The sequence below is a fragment of the Zea mays genome, chromosome 9 (genome assembly GCF_902167145.1).
Source record: "Zea mays cultivar B73 chromosome 9, Zm-B73-REFERENCE-NAM-5.0, whole genome shotgun sequence".
NCBI classification, from domain to species: domain Eukaryota; kingdom Viridiplantae; phylum Streptophyta; class Magnoliopsida; order Poales; family Poaceae; genus Zea; species Zea mays.
The window spans coordinates 97,072,757-97,089,784 of NC_050104.1; the positions used below are offsets into that span (position 1 = coordinate 97,072,757).

Here is a 17,028-nt window from a genome sequence, read left to right on the forward strand (position 1 = left end):
TTAGACATTGAAACTTAATCATACCACATCCTATACTCTCATATATGCTAGTTTTTAATATTTTGTAGCGGGTTTAAAAACAATTTATCATAGTTATATCTTATGTAATCTCTACTACATATTAAGATGATAATATAGACCACGGGTGGAACCATGCCCCTCGCCCCGACGCCTATAGGAAAAGCTAGGGTTGGGCATTCGGTTTTTTTAAATTTCGGTTCGGTTTTTCGGTTTTAAAAAACTTCGGTTTTCTAGACATTAAAAACCAATCGTTTTCTAGAACATGGAAACCGAGAACTTCGGTTTCGGTTTTTTACTTCGGTTTTTCGGTAAAAACCGAATACCAAACTTATACTCAAGAAAACACATACAACAAAATTATACGATAGATTACACATAATTTTAAAAAGTAAAAATTATATAGGTATAGATATTTAGAGATACATCATGCGTCACATATAAATAAGTGAATACCAATTTAATTGCTTCACACATACATAATCAAAAAGTCAAATTTTAGAATTGATAAAGTTTGGTATTCGGTTTTTTGTATTTCGGTTCGGTATTCGGTGAAAACCGATTACGATACTAAAAACTAAACTTATGAGATATAAAAACCAAAACGAACTACCAAAAATACCAAAATTTTGGTTCGGTTCGGTTTTCGGTTTATGGTAAAAAAGTGCCCGCCCCTAGGAAAAGCATCCAAAATTAATTCGTGGGGATTGAACCTGTGTGCCCTCGTAGAGGCAACAAACAACACTAGTTATGCTCTGCTAGCCACTTGAGCCCAAACAAATTTGTGTCTAATAGTCAATAGTTGTCATAAATATGTGTACACTAGGTTTTCAAAATAATAAAAATATAATCATGTCAGACCGGCCCGGCACTACAGGCCGAGACAGCGGCCCAAGCATAACACGCCTCTCGGGTCAGGCTGGCACGGGTCCCATTTTAATAGTGTCGAGTCGGGCCACGACTCTATTAAATGGGTCGTGCCTCGGGCTGGCCCACTAGGCACAACTCATTTGGTCATCCATACCGACGCCCCCCTCCGCTCCATCGTCGGGCGCAAGCCTCGCACATCGTGTGCTCCTCGCCTCCCTCCACTTCGACCCTCACCTGTGTCTGCCCTTGTGTGTTGCTCCTGCCTCCCCGGACCCCTGCCATGCCGTGACATATCCCCCTTGGTCCCCTCCCTCACCTTTGCCATTCACCTCCTCCTCGACCCCCATGCCTCCGGCAACGATCTCGAGGGGCTCGTGGCTAGCGTTGAGGTGCTCAAGACTCCATCCAGGTCCACGACGGGTTGTCTTATCTGTACGCGTGCTACTTCCACGAGGTGGATGAGGAGCTAATGCGCAGCCTGATCTAGGTCAACGTCGCGGGCGTCACGCGGGTCACGCATGCTATCCTGTCAGGCACGGTCGAGACTCGAGACGAAGTGTGACACCATTGTCAACATCAGCTCCAGTGCCACCTCTTGCATGCCTTCCTATTTGCTCTATTATGTCTACGCCGCCACCAAAGCCACAATACTAATATAAGTTTTCCTCGCATCTCTAGCTAAATCGATAAGGGCTTGTTCGTTTGAGCCGAAATTCACCCTGGAATTATTCCATATGATCAAACCCTATATAAATTAGAGCGAAATTCACCCTGGAATTATTCCATATGATCAAACCCTATATAAATTAGACAAATAATCTGGCTAGGAATGGTTACGAGTAGCTATTTTCTTAGGAACCGAACAGGCCCTAAATGTATAGGTAGGTATACCGTAAAATTAGAAAAAAAAACTACAAGCACTCCACCATGGCTACGTATTTTAAGGACATGAAACTTAGATGCCCTGATAATATAGAACATCAATACGCAATTTCATTACTATGGATCCACTTCACAAACAAATTAAAAGAATCCACACATCATACATTGATAAAACTTTCTTGAGTTCGTCCTCTGTGCATGTATGTCTCAAATTTGCAATAAAAACGGTATGTGGTATATCGTTTGAAGACTTGTCTCATCCATTCTACACCAAACATGTTATACTTAGGGGTGGTAATGGGCCATTTAATTTAGCCTAGCAAATTTAAGGATCGAGTCAAGTTAGAGCCGGATCATAAAACAATATAATTTTGAACTAACAAAATTAAGGGCCTTGTTGGTTTGTGAAGCAAGTATTAGGGTCATGATCCATTACCACCCCTAGCTATACTATCAAGTTTATACATGTCAAGCAAGCTTTAAATAAGAAACATTGGCTGACTAATCTTTTTGAATTTTGATATATCTTATCACTAATGGACGTTCATCTAGTTTCATATGAATGGCATGCCAGCTTTAGATTAGATATTCTATAAAATATAATATATTGAAAATAGGCTTAGGCTATCCGCAACCGTTACTCCTAAATTTTTCCCATATGTCACTTTTCCCCCTATTTTTCCCCCTATTTTTTCATCTCCCGCAGCGGTTCCCCCTAAATACTCTTCTATACCCCACTACAATTATAAAATATCATTTTCTATATCAACTATCAATTTTTTATCTACTAATAATTACTCGTGGACCCACAGCACAGTGTTTAGGGTGATGAACAGTGACACGCTAGATCTAGAAGGAGAGAGAAGGATAGGGGGCACCACTGCGGCCGTGAGGTGCCCCCTACAGCCAGCATGCAAGAGGAGGGGGATGGCTAGCGTTTAGCGCTGCACACAGCCTTAGCTCCAAATAGCGAAACCTTTCCGCACCAGCACCAGCGTTTCTGAACCTGGGTGGTGTCATCGTCGAACTTTTTATTAAATCTTTTCTTCACCTTTTCTAGAGGTGTTTGCGTAACAATGCTTAATTAAATATATTGGAGTCGTTGTAAAAAAAATGCACAATCTTTCAGCAACAGTCCCAGCTGCGGGGAGAAAACATTAGCCTGGCTCCTTTTAGACTAACTCGTATACAACAGTGCCGACATATCTGCAAGACTGTAATCCATCACTCTAACGCACCAAGCTACCAGTTATGCATTGTTGCTGTAATAAACGGGCAGTTACAAGGATTTGCAGTAACCAAAATCGCTTGCACGTCCACCTGAAAAGGACTGCTTTATGCATTCAAACATCTTAAGCCTACATGCAAAAACAAAAACAAAACCAACACTGTTAATGCCTACTACCTACATATCCGGATGATGTTTACTTCCTACAGCTTGCACTCCAGTGATCAGGTCATCATTGTAACCATGAATCAGCCGGGATACCATCCGGCACAATCTTAGTATTGCTGTGCGACCAGATTGCAGGTTCCTTATAGAAGCCATGGTCTCGTCTATGCTTGGCTGTGCTAGCGTAGTATGTGCTTCAAAAACCTTAATGAGCTCAGATGGTTCAGAAGGGTAGACCGAGCTGTTTCAAATCAAACAAGTTTTAGCAACAAGTAGATCAGTGTAAATAAAATAGTTGTAGTTAACGAACCGGTTCAAGTCTGTCATGTCGATGATGAAAGCAATCTTCTTGCCACTCTTGAAACTCATGAAAGACAGGTGGAGGCCAAGTTTACCTATAAGACATAAAACAGCACAAACGTTGTATTATCCAGACATTTAGGTCCTGCTTAGGGCAGCTACACAAAAGTACAGAATGCCATCTGCAAGTGATAGACATATTTATGATTTTATTTCTTACTCCCTCCATTCCAAATTACAGTTTACTTAAGTTTTTTCCTATATCAAACCTATGTATATTTGACCAAGTTTCTATTTGTAGAAAAATATACAGAAGTCTACAAGTTCAGTTACAATCAAATTAATTTGATGTTGTATATTGGCGACTTTTTCTATAAACTTGGTCATAGTTTTTGACTTAGGAATTAGGACAAAGCTGAAGTGAACTATAACATGGAAAGGAGAGAGTAGGTAACTAGGTATTAACTTCAATGAATTTAATATAAAATCAGCTTGGACGTTGGAGCTCTCCTACCAAATTCACTATTGAAAGCACAAGGTAAACAAGTCCTCTTCAATTTTAACACTGAAACCATTGCCTAAGCCAAAAGCTCTCTCTTTCTCTCAGTTTTCCAGATGTGCATTCATCTACAAAAACATGGATAAATCACCATTTTTTGGCATCTGGAGGGAGTAGTTTTACTGAAAAGAAAATGCACAGCGTCCACTGTTATGGTCGCTAGATCGGTGAGGGATTAGAGAGGGGTATCGATGGGCAGGAACGTCGGCCGGGGGCCTCTGCCCACGGCCGAGCAAGAGGAGGGTTTCTCCCTTCTAATTCTTGCCTACTTTATTTCTCATCCATTGATTACATAAATAGGCCAACTGGACGTCCCTATTTAGCTAGAGATCCTTATCTCCTAAAAACTCTCAACAAACTACTAACTGATAACCTTCCTAGATAATCTCAATTAATCTCCTAAATAATCTCAACTAATCTTCTAATCTTATCTCTAACTATCTTTATCTAATCCCCCTTGGAGGGCCTATGGCTGCTGCTGCCGCAGCCCCTCCGTGGGCCTCCTTAGGCTCTGACACTACACCCCTTCTGGATAAGCAGCTCGTCCTCGAGCTGCAGCATAACGGGTGCTCAAAGACCGAGACTACTTGACCCAAAACTAGACACCTAGAAGACAAGCCTTTTACATCTCGACTTATCTTATTATTTCGAATCTGAATTTTTTTGACCCCATACGATAAGACGGACACCCTCCGCACATTGGACTTGCACGTGTGCAGCCACATGGATCCCATGGACGCCATCTGGACGAAAGGAGAGCACATGGACGGGCACCTGGAATAGGTCGCAACAATAACCAACGGAGGCGCCCTCGTGGCGGCCAGTAGCGGAATGTGGTGGCGCTAAATAGTGCGCCCTGCCGATGATGAGGTGAGTGCCTTCCCTAACGCCGCTGCCGTAGAGTTGAAGTTTGTCGCCCGCGAGACACGTATCATGCTCTCCCTTGGAGATAGCGGCCCGGTGCCGCTGTTGATGGTCGTCCGATAGGGCGAGGTCGTGCCCCCGTGTGCCGAGGTCAACTGTCACCAAGGCTGCCTCGAGCATCTGCCGGCGCATCTCCCACACTCTTCGTCGTGCAAGGAAGCCACGAACAGCATCTTGTATGTCCACAGCCGCCGACGTCGTCCGGAGCCGTGCGGACAACGCCAACTGGTGCTGCTCATGTTGCACTGCTGACTTGATTTGCAGCAGCCCTTGCTCAACCTTCTGGAGCGTCACTTGCATCTTTGCGAGATCAGCCCTTATGTTGGTCCACAAGTCCCCCATCGATGGAGCTGGTGATTGCTGAGCCGTGGCTGCCCATAGTGGCGTCGTCCATGAGGACGGAGACGCCGTCAACGAAGATGATGTGACGAAATTTGGCGTTGTCCCTGAGGATGGGCACGTCGGCGTCCAGGATGTGCTGACAAAATTGGTAGGCGATACTGCCCATGGAGATAGGGACACCGGTTGCCAGGATGGCGTGACGAAGGTGGCATGCAGCGCAGCCCATGGAGATAGGGACGTCGGTTGCCAGTACGGCGTGACGAAGGTGACATGCGACGCAGTCCATGGAGATGGGGACACCGGTTGCCAGGATGACGCCGCGAAATTGGCAGCAGAAGCCATGGGATTAGATCGAAACCCAAGCTAGCTGATACCAGATGTTATGGTCGCTAGATCGGTAAGGGATTGGAGAGGGGTATCGATGGGCAGGAATGTCGGCCGGGGGTCTCTGCCCACGGCCGAGCAAGAGGAGGGTTTCTCCCTTCTAATTCTTGCCTGCTTTATTTCTCATCCATTGATTACATAAATAGGTCGGCTGGCCATCCCTATCTAGCTAGAGATCCTTATCTCCTTAAAACTCTCCTAAACACTCTCAACAAACTACTAACTGATAACCTTCCTAGATAATCTCAACTAATCTCCTAAATAATCTCAACTAATCTTTTAATCTTATCTCTAACTATCCTTATCTAATCCCCTTTGAGGGCCCATGACTGCTGCTGCCACAGCCCCTCCGTGGGCCTCCTTAGGCCCTGACTAAAAACTCTCAACAAACTACTAACTGATAACCTTCCTAGATAATCTCAATTAATCTACTAAATAATCTCAACTAATCTTCTAATCTTATCTCTAACTATTTTTATCTAATCCCCCTTGAAGGGCCTATGGCTGCTGCTGCCGCAGCCCCTCCGTGGGCCTCCTTAGGCACTGACATCCACCTACCCTCAAAGTAACAACAGTTTATGCATTTACAAAAATATTTATGACGTCATATTTATGACAAAAATACACCAGTACTTGAAGATAAAAGGTAGAAGAGAGAGCATACGTGTCTGGGACTCCAAAACAAAAGCAGCGGAGGTAAGATTTACTAACTCCAACTTAGATAATTTGATTTCTTCTAAAACATCAATAAGATTTCCAAGCAGCAAGCTTGTTTCCTGCACAAAATGAAAAATGCACGTTAGTAAACAGGACTCTTCTATGGCCTCCAATACATGACAGCGATTTTGATGAAAAAGGAGTTTGGTATAACTATGCTCAAACAAAGAAAACTGATTAGTGATGTGACGTGCTTTTTCTTTTTTTCTCTCGAATACGCTGAAGAACTGTGTACTATTATATTAAGAGGACAAAGGTCTAAAGTAGACAAAGTACAAGCAGCCAAAAGGAGGCACAAAACAATAACAAAAATAAGCAGAAAAATGGAGACCAAGCAAACATAAACAAAACAAAACAGGGGGGAGGAAAGCCAGCTTACTAAATCAAGGCCACAGTCTTCTAATATCTGAAGCTCCAACAAGTCCCCATAACTTAGCATCTTCTAGGATATCTTGTATATTAGAGTAGCTGTTTAGAGTTTTGGGATTAGCCCCTTGTAATTACAGTCTCACTCCTGTGTAATGGGTCAGGCTCAACTAACTTGGTCTATTAATACAACACCCAACCCTGAGTTAGGGTTAGTGTTTCCCACATGGTATAGAGCTAGGTTTCATTTTCTCCCTTCCCTCCCCGCCCAGCCGCTGCACCAACAGCCGCCGCCGGTGCCCCCACCGCTGGTCCTTCCCCAAGCCGCCAGCATCCCCCGCCGCGGCCCTTCCCCCTGCCGCCGGCGTCCCCAGCAGCCGGCCACTCCCTCGCCAGCGCTTCTGCAACCGTCGGCCGCTCCTTCCCCTTCCCTCCGCCGCAGCCAGTAGATCTACACCTGCCCGTCGCCAGCCTCCAAGCCTGCCGCCGGCCGGTCTCCTCCCCAACCCGCCATCGGCTGCACCTCATTTGTCGGCCCCTTCATGGATCCGTAGAGCCCCGCCGTCGTGGACACAAGCACGAGCGCGGCTGGCGCACAGTCCGCCGCCACCATGACGCCAGCAGGCACGCTGGGCACCCTACTCGCCCAGTCCGCTGCCAGCAGGCGCACTAGGCACCCTGCTCGCCCAATCCGCCGCCACCACGATGCCAGCAAACGCACTGGGCACCCTGCTCACCCCCCCCCCCCCCCCCCCCCCCGCCGCTGACATGCCTGTGCAGAGTCTCCTCTCCGCCACATGGACCGCCTTCCTCCATTCCCCCACACCAGCGCGCTCACCGGGGATGGGGCCCCCTTAATCTCCGGCCTTGGGTCCCTCCCTGGAACCCCTCCTCCCGCGCTCACTGCGCCACTGCCCTCCGCTGCACAGCAGCACCCACGTCGCCTGCTGCCGGGCTTCACCGACCGATAGCTCGTCATCACCGGCACCACGTGGGCCGGCATCATCGTGTCATCGATGCCTCCTCCACCTGCATCCTCCACGCTCGTCACAGCCATTGCCACCATACAGGCGGCCATCACCGCCTCCCACGAGCGCCAGCGCGCCGTGTCCCTGGCCCTGGAGCATGCCATGGGCGCCACGTAGTGCCTCCTCCTCGGTCGCCCGCCGGTCACCCATGAGGACCCCCGGTAGCCCCCGAGGCTCCCCACGCCTCCGGACTCGACGGCATCGCCGCCCTCAACACTCAGACCGCCGGGATGCACAAACATTCGGTCACTCGTGTCCATTATGTTGGACCCGGAGTCCTCCCACTACCCTCGTTGGCAGGCTCAGGTGGTTCTCACACTTCGGTGGTACGCCCTCGCCGACCACGTCCTCGTCGCCCCGCTGTCTCCATCGTGGTACCAAATGGACAGTGTGGTCCTCTCGTGGCTAAACGGCATCATCACCGTTGAGCTACAGGTAGGGGTGAAAACGGTCGGAAACGATCGGTAAACATTAAAACCATTTTCGTTTTCATATTTTTCCTCGGAAACGAGATCGAAAACGGTAACTCCGGAAACGAAAACGACATCGGTAATTCGGAAACATCGGAAACGAAAGTTCGGTACGAAAATTACATCGGTTACGATCGGAATCTAAAATTCGATCGGTAAAAACTTTAACATGTACCCTCAATTGACTTCAAAAAATCACGCAAGTCATACATTCATATAAAATTAGTAGTAATATATAAGGTAGGAGGTCACAATAAATATATAAGGTAAGAAGTATAAAATAATAAAATCATTATTATGCATTTAAATAAAGTAGAATCAAGATATGTATAATGATATGACACTGACATTCTATTTGTACCCCTACTACTTGGCATAGTCAATATAGTTAGTGTCCTCTTAGTCCTTCTTAAGTTCTCGTGCAAATTATGAATATATGTATCAAGAGTAATAATAGATAAGAAAACATAAATAAGATTTATAAAAATTTCAAATGATTCTAAACTATGTATCATTAGATAGATCTTGATTTTAGAAAAATAATAAAATTAGTTTCACATTTTTCTAAGCTAAGATGAATTTATTATGAATTTATAAAGGTCAGTTCAGATTTAATATTTTTTCTGAAAAATACCGAATTTATTACCGACGGTAAAATACCGGATAAAAACGGTAATTTCCGGAAACGGTCGGAAAAGGACTAAACCGTTTCCGTTTTCGATTCCAAATTTTTCTACCGATTCCGTTTCCGGATTTTCGGTAACCGTTTTCGTTTCCGTTTAGACCTAAATTTCGGTAAAACTTCGAAAACGATTCCCGGTATCCGAAAATTACCGTTTCCGTTTTCATCCCTAGCTACAGGACATCATACGTGACCAGGCGGACACTGCTCGCCAGGTGTGGCTCGCTGTGGGGCGCGATGTGTCACGTCTCGCCTTCCCCGCGCGACGCCCCGCCTCCCCCGCGCGACGTCCCGTCTTCTCCTAGCCCCCCGCCGCGGTTCACTTCGATCTCGGCGGCCACCTCTAGCCTCCCGTCGTTGCTCACCCCGGGCGCGGCGGCTACCCCCTCTGCCTCGTTGACCCCTCCCTCCCCCGTCGCGCGGCTTGCTTCGTGTGGGCGTTCCAAGCTGGAGCGCTGGTGCGCGGAGAGCCCGGATTCCTCCGATCCTGGCGGCATCCATCGTTCCTTCCGTGACGTTGTTCTTTCCTCCTCTGACGCGTCCTGCGCGGCCGGTTCTGTGGTGGGTGGTCGGGCGCTGTTGGCCGCGGGCTCTGTCGCTCCGCCCTTGGCGGCTCCCGCTGGTGCTGCTTGCCCCTCGACGGCCTGCCCCCGGTTTTCCCCTCGGATCACGCTCATTCGGCGGGATCGTCCGAGGGAAGGTCGCACGGTCTTCCCGCCCTGTTCCGCGCGTCCGGCTCCGAACGGCTGGCAGAAGGCGGAATCCCGCGGCTCCAGGCGTCGCCGTCTCCGTGCGGCTCGTCCTCCTCGTCGTGCCGTCCCGGCGGACCTCGTCGGCAAGTGTTTCAACTGCCTTTCGCCGTCGCACACGGCTGCTCTCTGTCGCTCGCCGACTCGCTGCTTCCGCTGCAAGTTCCTTGGTCATCATTCTTCGGTGTGCCCGCGGGCGGCCTTCAGCGTGATCCCTGCTGCCAGGTCCGCTGCGGCTCGCGTTTCTGTGTGGCGGCGTATCTCTCCGGCGGTGGCTGTCTCTTGTTCTGCCCATCCGCGACGGTCTTCCCTGGCGGATATGGGGCGGCGTTTCTCTCCTTCTGTGCCTGTCTCCAGTGCTACCCCTCCGCGACGGTCTTCTCCGGCGGATGTGGCTGGTAATGCTGGTGCGGTGCTGGGAGATGCGGGGCTGTCTGCCATGGATCGCGGCGGCATGGTGGGCAGGTCTCGTCGTCGCCGGCGTCCGCGGTTTCGGCGGGATCATGGTGATGGTCAGTCCGACCCTGCTGTGGTGGCAGTTCAGCATCCAGGGCCTGCCCAGGTGCCTGTTAGTGGAGATGTGCCTCCTCCTTGTATCATTGACTGGAGCGATCAGGTGGCTAGTGGCGAGGAGGATCTCGCTAATGCGATCATGGTTTCTGTTATCAGTGATGTGCCTCTGGTCTCTGCTGGAGAGGTGGCGGCGGTGATTGCGGCCATGATCGATGTTGCCGCAAGCTCTCTGGTTCTCCGTCGGGCCTCTCAGTCGAGCTTCTTGTTGGTCCTTCCGGACCTGGTTCTGGTTGAGCGTTTGATTGGCATTCAGCAACCGGTCCGTTCCTTGGATGGCGGTCTCAGTCTTCTGTGCAAACGTTGGAATCGTTTGGCCGGAGCCCTTGGTCGTGTGCTGCCGTCCTTGATTGATGTGGAGCTTCGTGGCATCCCTGCCCATGTGTGGGAGACGTCTACTGCTGATCGTCTTCTGTGCCCTTATGCCTGGATACAGCAAGTGCATCCTGATACGCTGGGGCTGTTGGACCTGTCAAGTTTCAGATGTCTGGCTTGGTGTTCTGATCTGTCCAAGCTTCCTTCATCCAGGGATCTCTGGGTAGTTGAACCGCCGTCGGGCATCGTTGAAGTCCCTCCTGTGAAACGGGTGTTATCCTATCCAGTTGAGTTTCGGTTCTCGGAGGTTCGCGCTCCTGTTGCGCCTGGTCCTCCCGCGTCTGATGGCAGTGATGAGGACGATGGTGGTGACTCCTCCAGGGGTCGTCGGCGTCGGCTCCGTTCTCCTTCGCGGCCGCGGCAGTCTGATCCACTGGCGGTTACGGCTTCTGGCGTGGGTGGATCGCTTCGGGAACTGGGTCCGTGCCGGGCCGGTTCCTCTTCCTTGCCGGCGTGCTCGGAGTTATTGGCTGCTGGAGTCGAGGCGGGTGTCGCGGGCTTCGGGGCGTCTCCCGTTCCTGTGATGGTTCATTGTGATCCTGTTTTGGTTGACGCACCCGCTGGCTCGTCCTTCCGGAGCGTGGGAGTTGAGGAGGGTACTTTGGCCTGCCCAGTCGTTTCGGCTCCTGATGTGTTGGCGGCGGCGTCTGCATGTGTTGCTCCTGTTGCCTCGTTTGGGGGCGGCACGTCCGTTCCCATGCAGCACCCGGTTGGGCTGGACATGTTCTCTGGTTTGGGCCAGGGTGAGGCTACGGATGGGTGTTCCCCCGGCCTGCTGACAGGACTGTGTCCTCCTGCCGGACTCCCTGTCGGCTTGGCAACGGATGGACCCCTTTTACCGGCCTCGCCGTGCTCTCCTCGTTCCGGCTCCGCGGAGTTGCTGGCTGGGGCCCGGCTGGCTGGGGCTTCCTCTTCGCCGACGCTCGCGGTGGTGGAGGCGCCTACTCTCCTGGAGCCGGTCTCGCCGCTTGTCTTGCCAGCTCGGTCTGATCTCCCTGAGCCAGTCTTGCTTCCTTCCCGTCCGGCTGTGGTTGCCACTACGCCGGCCCTGCGTGTCTACTCTCGGCGGAGGTGCCGTCCTGGGGCCCCGCCTCCCCTCGCCCCTGACGGTGTTGGGGCTGCTCCAGGGACGGATTCGCCTCTGTTGGCATTGGACCGGGTCTGCAAGCCGGTGGACGCTCTCCTTCCTCAGCCCGTGATTCGAAGGAGTAGAAGGAAGGCTCCTCTGCCTCGCTCTCTGCCTCGCCGCAGCCGACGTGTTGCTGGTGCTGCGCCTTGTTCTCCAGGGCCGGTGCTCTCTGCTGCTCAGAAAAGGGTGATGCGTCATCTTGGCTTTGATGATAAGGAGATTTCCTCTCCTAATGCTCAAGATAAATATTGTAAGCTGTTCAAGCCTTCGCCCTCTGGTTCTCATGTGTGTGCCATGGCTGCCATCTTTGGCTGGGAATTTGGAGATGGAGAGCAGGTGAGGCCTGCGGAGGTCCTTACAACTCTGTAAGATTTGTTTTTGTCAGATTGGTCGTTCTACTTCTTGTGTCCTCATGAATCCTTCGGCTATTCTTTTTTGGAACGTGCGTGGCCTTAATAAGATTGATCGCCGTAATGCTGTCAGGGATGTCATCCTCTCCAGTAATGCTGATATTGTTTGTTTGCAAGAGACGAAGGTCGCTATTTTGACCCAGCAGGTGCTCCTTTCAGTTTTTGGGACTGTTTATGATAATTACGTGGCTCTACCTGCTGTTGGCACTAGAGGTGGAGTTCTGGTTGCTTGGAAGGGGGGTTCTTGTCAGGCCATCGCTTCAAGGGTTGATAATTTCTCTGTTTCTGTTCTTTTCGCTGAGCCTGAAGGTCGTAATTGGTGGTTTTCTGGTGTCTATGGTCCTCAAGGCGATGATGAAAAAGTGTTGTTCCTGCAGGAGCTTAGAAATATTAGGGCTCTTTGCAATGGGCCCTGGCTAGTGGCAGGTGATTTTAACTTGATTTACCAAGCCGCTGACAAGAATAATGCCAATCTGGATAGGGCTATGATGGGGAGATTCCGGCGTTTTTTGGATGATAATGATCTATTGGAGCTTCCGTTGTTGGGTCGGAAATTTACTTGGTCCAATGAAAGGCGTTCTCCTACTCTTGTGAGGTTGGACCGTGCCTTTTGCTGTGATGGCTGGAATGACATTTTTCCTGATGCTGTCTTGCAAAGTTTGGCGGCTGGGGTCTCTGATCATTGTCCGCTCCTGCTTGGTTTGAATGTGGCCAACAAGGGTAAACGCAGATTCCATTTTGAGAGCTTCTGGTTGAAGGTTCCTGGTTTGTTTGATGCAGTTAAGCAAAGTTGGGAGGCTCCGGTGCGATCTTCTTGTGCCGTTGAGCGTTTGTTCATGAAGCTGCAACGGCTCAGCAGGTGCCTGCAAAAGTGGGGCCAGAGGAAAGTTGGGAGCATCAAATCACAATTAGAAATTGCTAAAGAGCTTCTCCATCGCTGGGAAATTGAAAGAGATGAAAGGGCTCTTGCTGATGATGAGGAGTGGCTGAGACGGAAGTTGAAGCTTCATTGTCTTGGTTTGGCCTCGCTGGTCAGAACCATCGCCCGTCTGCGTTCTCGGATTTTGTATATTCAGGAGGGTGATGCCAACACCTCCTTTTTTCATCAGCAGGCTAGATACAGAAAAAAGAAGAATTTCATTCCTAAGCTGCACGTTGGTGATCAGGTGGTCACCTCCCAAGAAGATAAACAGAAGGCTGTTTCTGATTTTTATGAGAACATTTTGGGTAGGGCTGAGGAGAGGAGCTACACTCTTGACTTGGATGAGTTGGCCATCCACAATCATGATTTATCTGCTTTAGATGCTCCATTTCTTGAGGAGGAGGTGTGGGCTGTGGTAAAAGATTTGCCTCCGGATAAGGCCCCGGGGCCGGATGGTTTCACAGGTCGATTTTATAAATCCTGCTGGAATATTATTAAAGATGATGTGTTGAGGTCTTTGGATGTCATCCAGCGTGGTCATGTTTCCAAATTCCGCCTGCTTAACACGGCTTATATCTCCTTACTGCCTAAAAAGATGGATGCTGTTGAAGTTAAGGATTTCCGGCCTATAAGTTTGATTCATAGTTTTGCCAAATTGGTAGCTAAGCTCATGGCTACTCGGCTGGCCCCTTTGCTTCCCTCACTGGTTTCTGTGAACCAGAGTGCCTTTGTGAGAGGGAGGAGGATTCATGACAATTTTATGCTTGTCCAACAAATTGTGAAGTTGCTGCATAAGAAGAAAGAACCACATATCCTTCTTAAGTTGGACATCTCCAAGGCTTTTGACTCTGTTTCTTGGTCGTTCCTTTTGGAGGTTTTAAGGAAATTGGGATTTGGTCAGCGTTGGCGGGATCTCCTCTGTTTATTGCTGTCTACTTCTTCCACTCAGATTTTAGTCAATGGAGAGCCTGGGGACATCATTATTCATCGTCGCGGTCTCAGACAGGGAGATCCTCTTTCTCCAATGCTCTTTATCCTTGTCATGGATACTCTGAACTCTTTAATCAACTATGCCACTTCGTTGGGTTTGCTTCAACCTATTGCTGTTCAGCAGGTCAGGCATCATGTTTCCTTCTATGCGGATGATGTTGTGGTTTTCTTGAGGCCTCACATTCTGGATCTGGTTTCTGTCAGACGCATTCTTGACTTATTTGGTCACGCCTCTGGCCTCCGGACCAACCTGGTTAAGAGCTCGATCTCCCCTATTCATTGTTCCGACGATGAGCTGGCTCTTTCTGTGGAAACTCTCTCTTGTTCGGTTAAAGCTTTTCCTTGCACTTATTTGGGACTTCCTCTCACAACCTGTAGGCCTTCTAAAGAGGTGTTGCTGGCATTTGTGGATAAGGTGGCTGATTACCTTCCTGGGTGGAAAGCTTCTTTGTTGAATAGGGCTGGGCGTCTTGTGCTTGTGAAAGCGGTTCTCACTGCTGTTCCTATTTATTGGCTTATAGCTTTGGATCTCCCGAAATGGTTCATCAAGGCTGTTGATAAAAAGCGGCGGGGGTTCTTGTGGAAGGGACATCAACAAGCTAATGGAGGAAACTGCTTGGTAGCTTGGGATAAGGTCCAGAGACCTCTTCAGTATGGCGGCCTTGGAATCCATAATCTTGAGCTTCTAGGTTGGGCCTTGAGAATTAGATGGCTTTGGGCTCAGAAGACTGATGTGGAGAGGCCGTGGGCTGGACTCTCAATTTCTATTCCCTATAAAGCTCGGGCCCTCTTCGATATGGCTGTGAATGCCGTGGTTGGGAATGGTGAGAAAATTATTTTCTGGACTGACCGTTGGTTGGATGGGCTTACCTTGGCTGAGATGGCACCCAATCTTTTCAGAACTGTCCCTATGAGAATTGCTAAGCGAAAGACTGTGGCTCAGGCTTTGTTTGGGCGGAGTTGGGTTCGTGATATTAAGGGTGCTCTTACTGTTCAGGTTTTAATTGAGTACCTCCAGGTCTGGGATTTTGTTGAGGAGGTCGTTCTGCAAGCTGATGTTCCTGATCATTTCAGATGGAAGTTGACTCATGATGGCTGTTATAGCAGCAAGTCTGCGTATGAGGCCTTCTTCGTGGGCTCTACCAAGTTTGGCCCTTGGAAGAGAATCTGGAAAACCTGGGCCCCGTCGCGCTGTAAGTTCTTCTTATGGTTGGTGCACCATAATCGGGTTTGGACCGCTGATCGTCTTGAGCGCAGAAATCTGCCCCATCCAGTGTCTTGTCCACTTTGTGACTAGATGTCTGAGACGGTTCATCACTTGTTGGTTGGTTGTGTGTTTGCTCGCCAAGTTTGGGCCCTGATCTTTCATCAGTTGGGGCTGCTGCAGTTGGCTCCTCAGCCCTCAGTGTCTCGGTTCCCAGGTTGGTGGAAGAGAACTGTTGCTGCTGTTCCTAAGGGGCTTCGTAGAGGCCTCAATTCTCTAATTATGTTAGTGGCTTGGGAGATTTGGAAGCACCGCAACAGGTGTGTCTTTGACAATTCAAGGCCATGTGTTGAGGAAGTGCTAAAAGCTGTTAATGTGGAAGGGGGGCTGTGGTGTTTGGCTGGAGCTTCCAAACTCCAGGAACTTGTTTTTGGGTCGGTGCCTACTGGTGCTTTTTTAGCCCTGTAGGTTGTGGTCGCCTTCTTCATTGATGTGGCGCGACGGTTGTATTTGAGGGATGGCGTGTGTGTGTCGGTGTTTGTGTTTCGGGTCACTCTTGACCTTTGTACTTACTTTCTTCCTTAAATGAAATGACGCGCAGTTCTCCTGCGCTGTTCGAGAAAAAAAAAAAAAAAAAGGTGTGGCTCGCTCTTGAGGGGATAGTTCCTCAGGAATAGGGAGGCTCGAGCGCTCCACCTCGACGCCCAGTTTCACTAATTCTCTCAGGGGGATCTCTCCGTGGGAGAATACTGCCGCCAAATGAAGGGCATGGCGGACTCTCTCCGCGACCTCGGCGAGCCCATCGTCGACCGTACATTGGTGCTAAACCTTCTGTGTGGCCTCAATCCCCGCTACGACCACCTAAAGACTCTCATCAAGAGGACCGAGCCCTTCCCGACCTTCCACATTGTCCACAATAAGCTTCTCCTCGAGGAACTCACCATGGAGACTGAGGCCTCTGCTCCAGCGTCGGCCCTCTATAGTGCTCCTCCCAGCGGTCAGGCACCCTCATGGGCCAGGCCCCTCGCCCTCCGTCGACTGGGGATGCCACCCGCATTCCACCCGCCGCCCCTCATCCGGCTTCCAACACCGACGGAGGTCGTCGTTCCCACAAGGGCGGCCGCAGGAGCAGCGGCTACACCCGGGGCGCTCCCTCCGGCCGGGGTGGCGGCCAGGCGTGGTCGTCATTCTACAACCCCTAGACCGGGACAATCGCCATGTGGTCAGGCCAGGACCCGAGCACCTACCGTCCTCCTACAGCATCCCCCCTGACAGCGCCTCCCTATGGCATGACTCCGATGAACCCACCCCAGCTCCCGCCTCCAGGGACCCCCACCCCGACAGCTTGGTCCCCGCTGCCTAGAGGGAGGGACCCAGCCTCCCTTGCCACCGCCTACAGCACCATGGCGATGACACCACACCCTCCGACTAGGTGGTCGACTCTGGTGCGTCATACCACACCACCTCTACCGCGGACACGTTATCCCGCTACCCCCCCGGCACCCATTCCTCCCATCCCTCCTCAATCGTCGTTGGAAACGGTTCCACTCCGTCGGTCCCCTCAATAGGTGCCTCGATTCTCCCCGAACCATTCTTAACGTCTTTCTCGTAACTTCTCACAATCTTCTTTCTGTTCGTCGGTTCACCACCGACAATTCTTGTTCCAATGAATTTGACCCTTTTGGTTTTTTGTGAAGGATCTGAACAACAAGACCTGCCTCGCCTGCTGTGATAGCTCGGGGCC

The 17,028-nt window shown here is 50.1% G+C and overlaps 1 protein-coding gene across 4 annotated transcripts in view; it reads right to left on the reverse strand.

Annotated features, from left to right (window-relative positions):
- Nucleotides 1-2,875: 2,875 nt before the first annotated feature.
- Nucleotides 2,876-17,028, reverse strand: part of LOC103638705 (uncharacterized) — a 38,945-nt gene continuing 24,792 nt past the window's right edge. For all 4 annotated transcript variants that reach the window (XM_008661545.3, XM_008661546.4, XM_020543907.3 and 1 more), the window contains 3 exons: nucleotides 6,337-6,448; nucleotides 3,474-3,558; nucleotides 2,876-3,404 (listed from right to left, as the gene is read on the reverse strand). In XM_008661545.3, coding sequence (XP_008659767.1) covers nucleotides 3,176-3,404; nucleotides 3,474-3,558; nucleotides 6,337-6,448 — 426 coding nt within the window. In that variant the 3' untranslated portion in view covers nucleotides 2,876-3,175. The remainder of the gene's footprint in view (nucleotides 3,405-3,473; nucleotides 3,559-6,336; nucleotides 6,449-17,028) is intronic.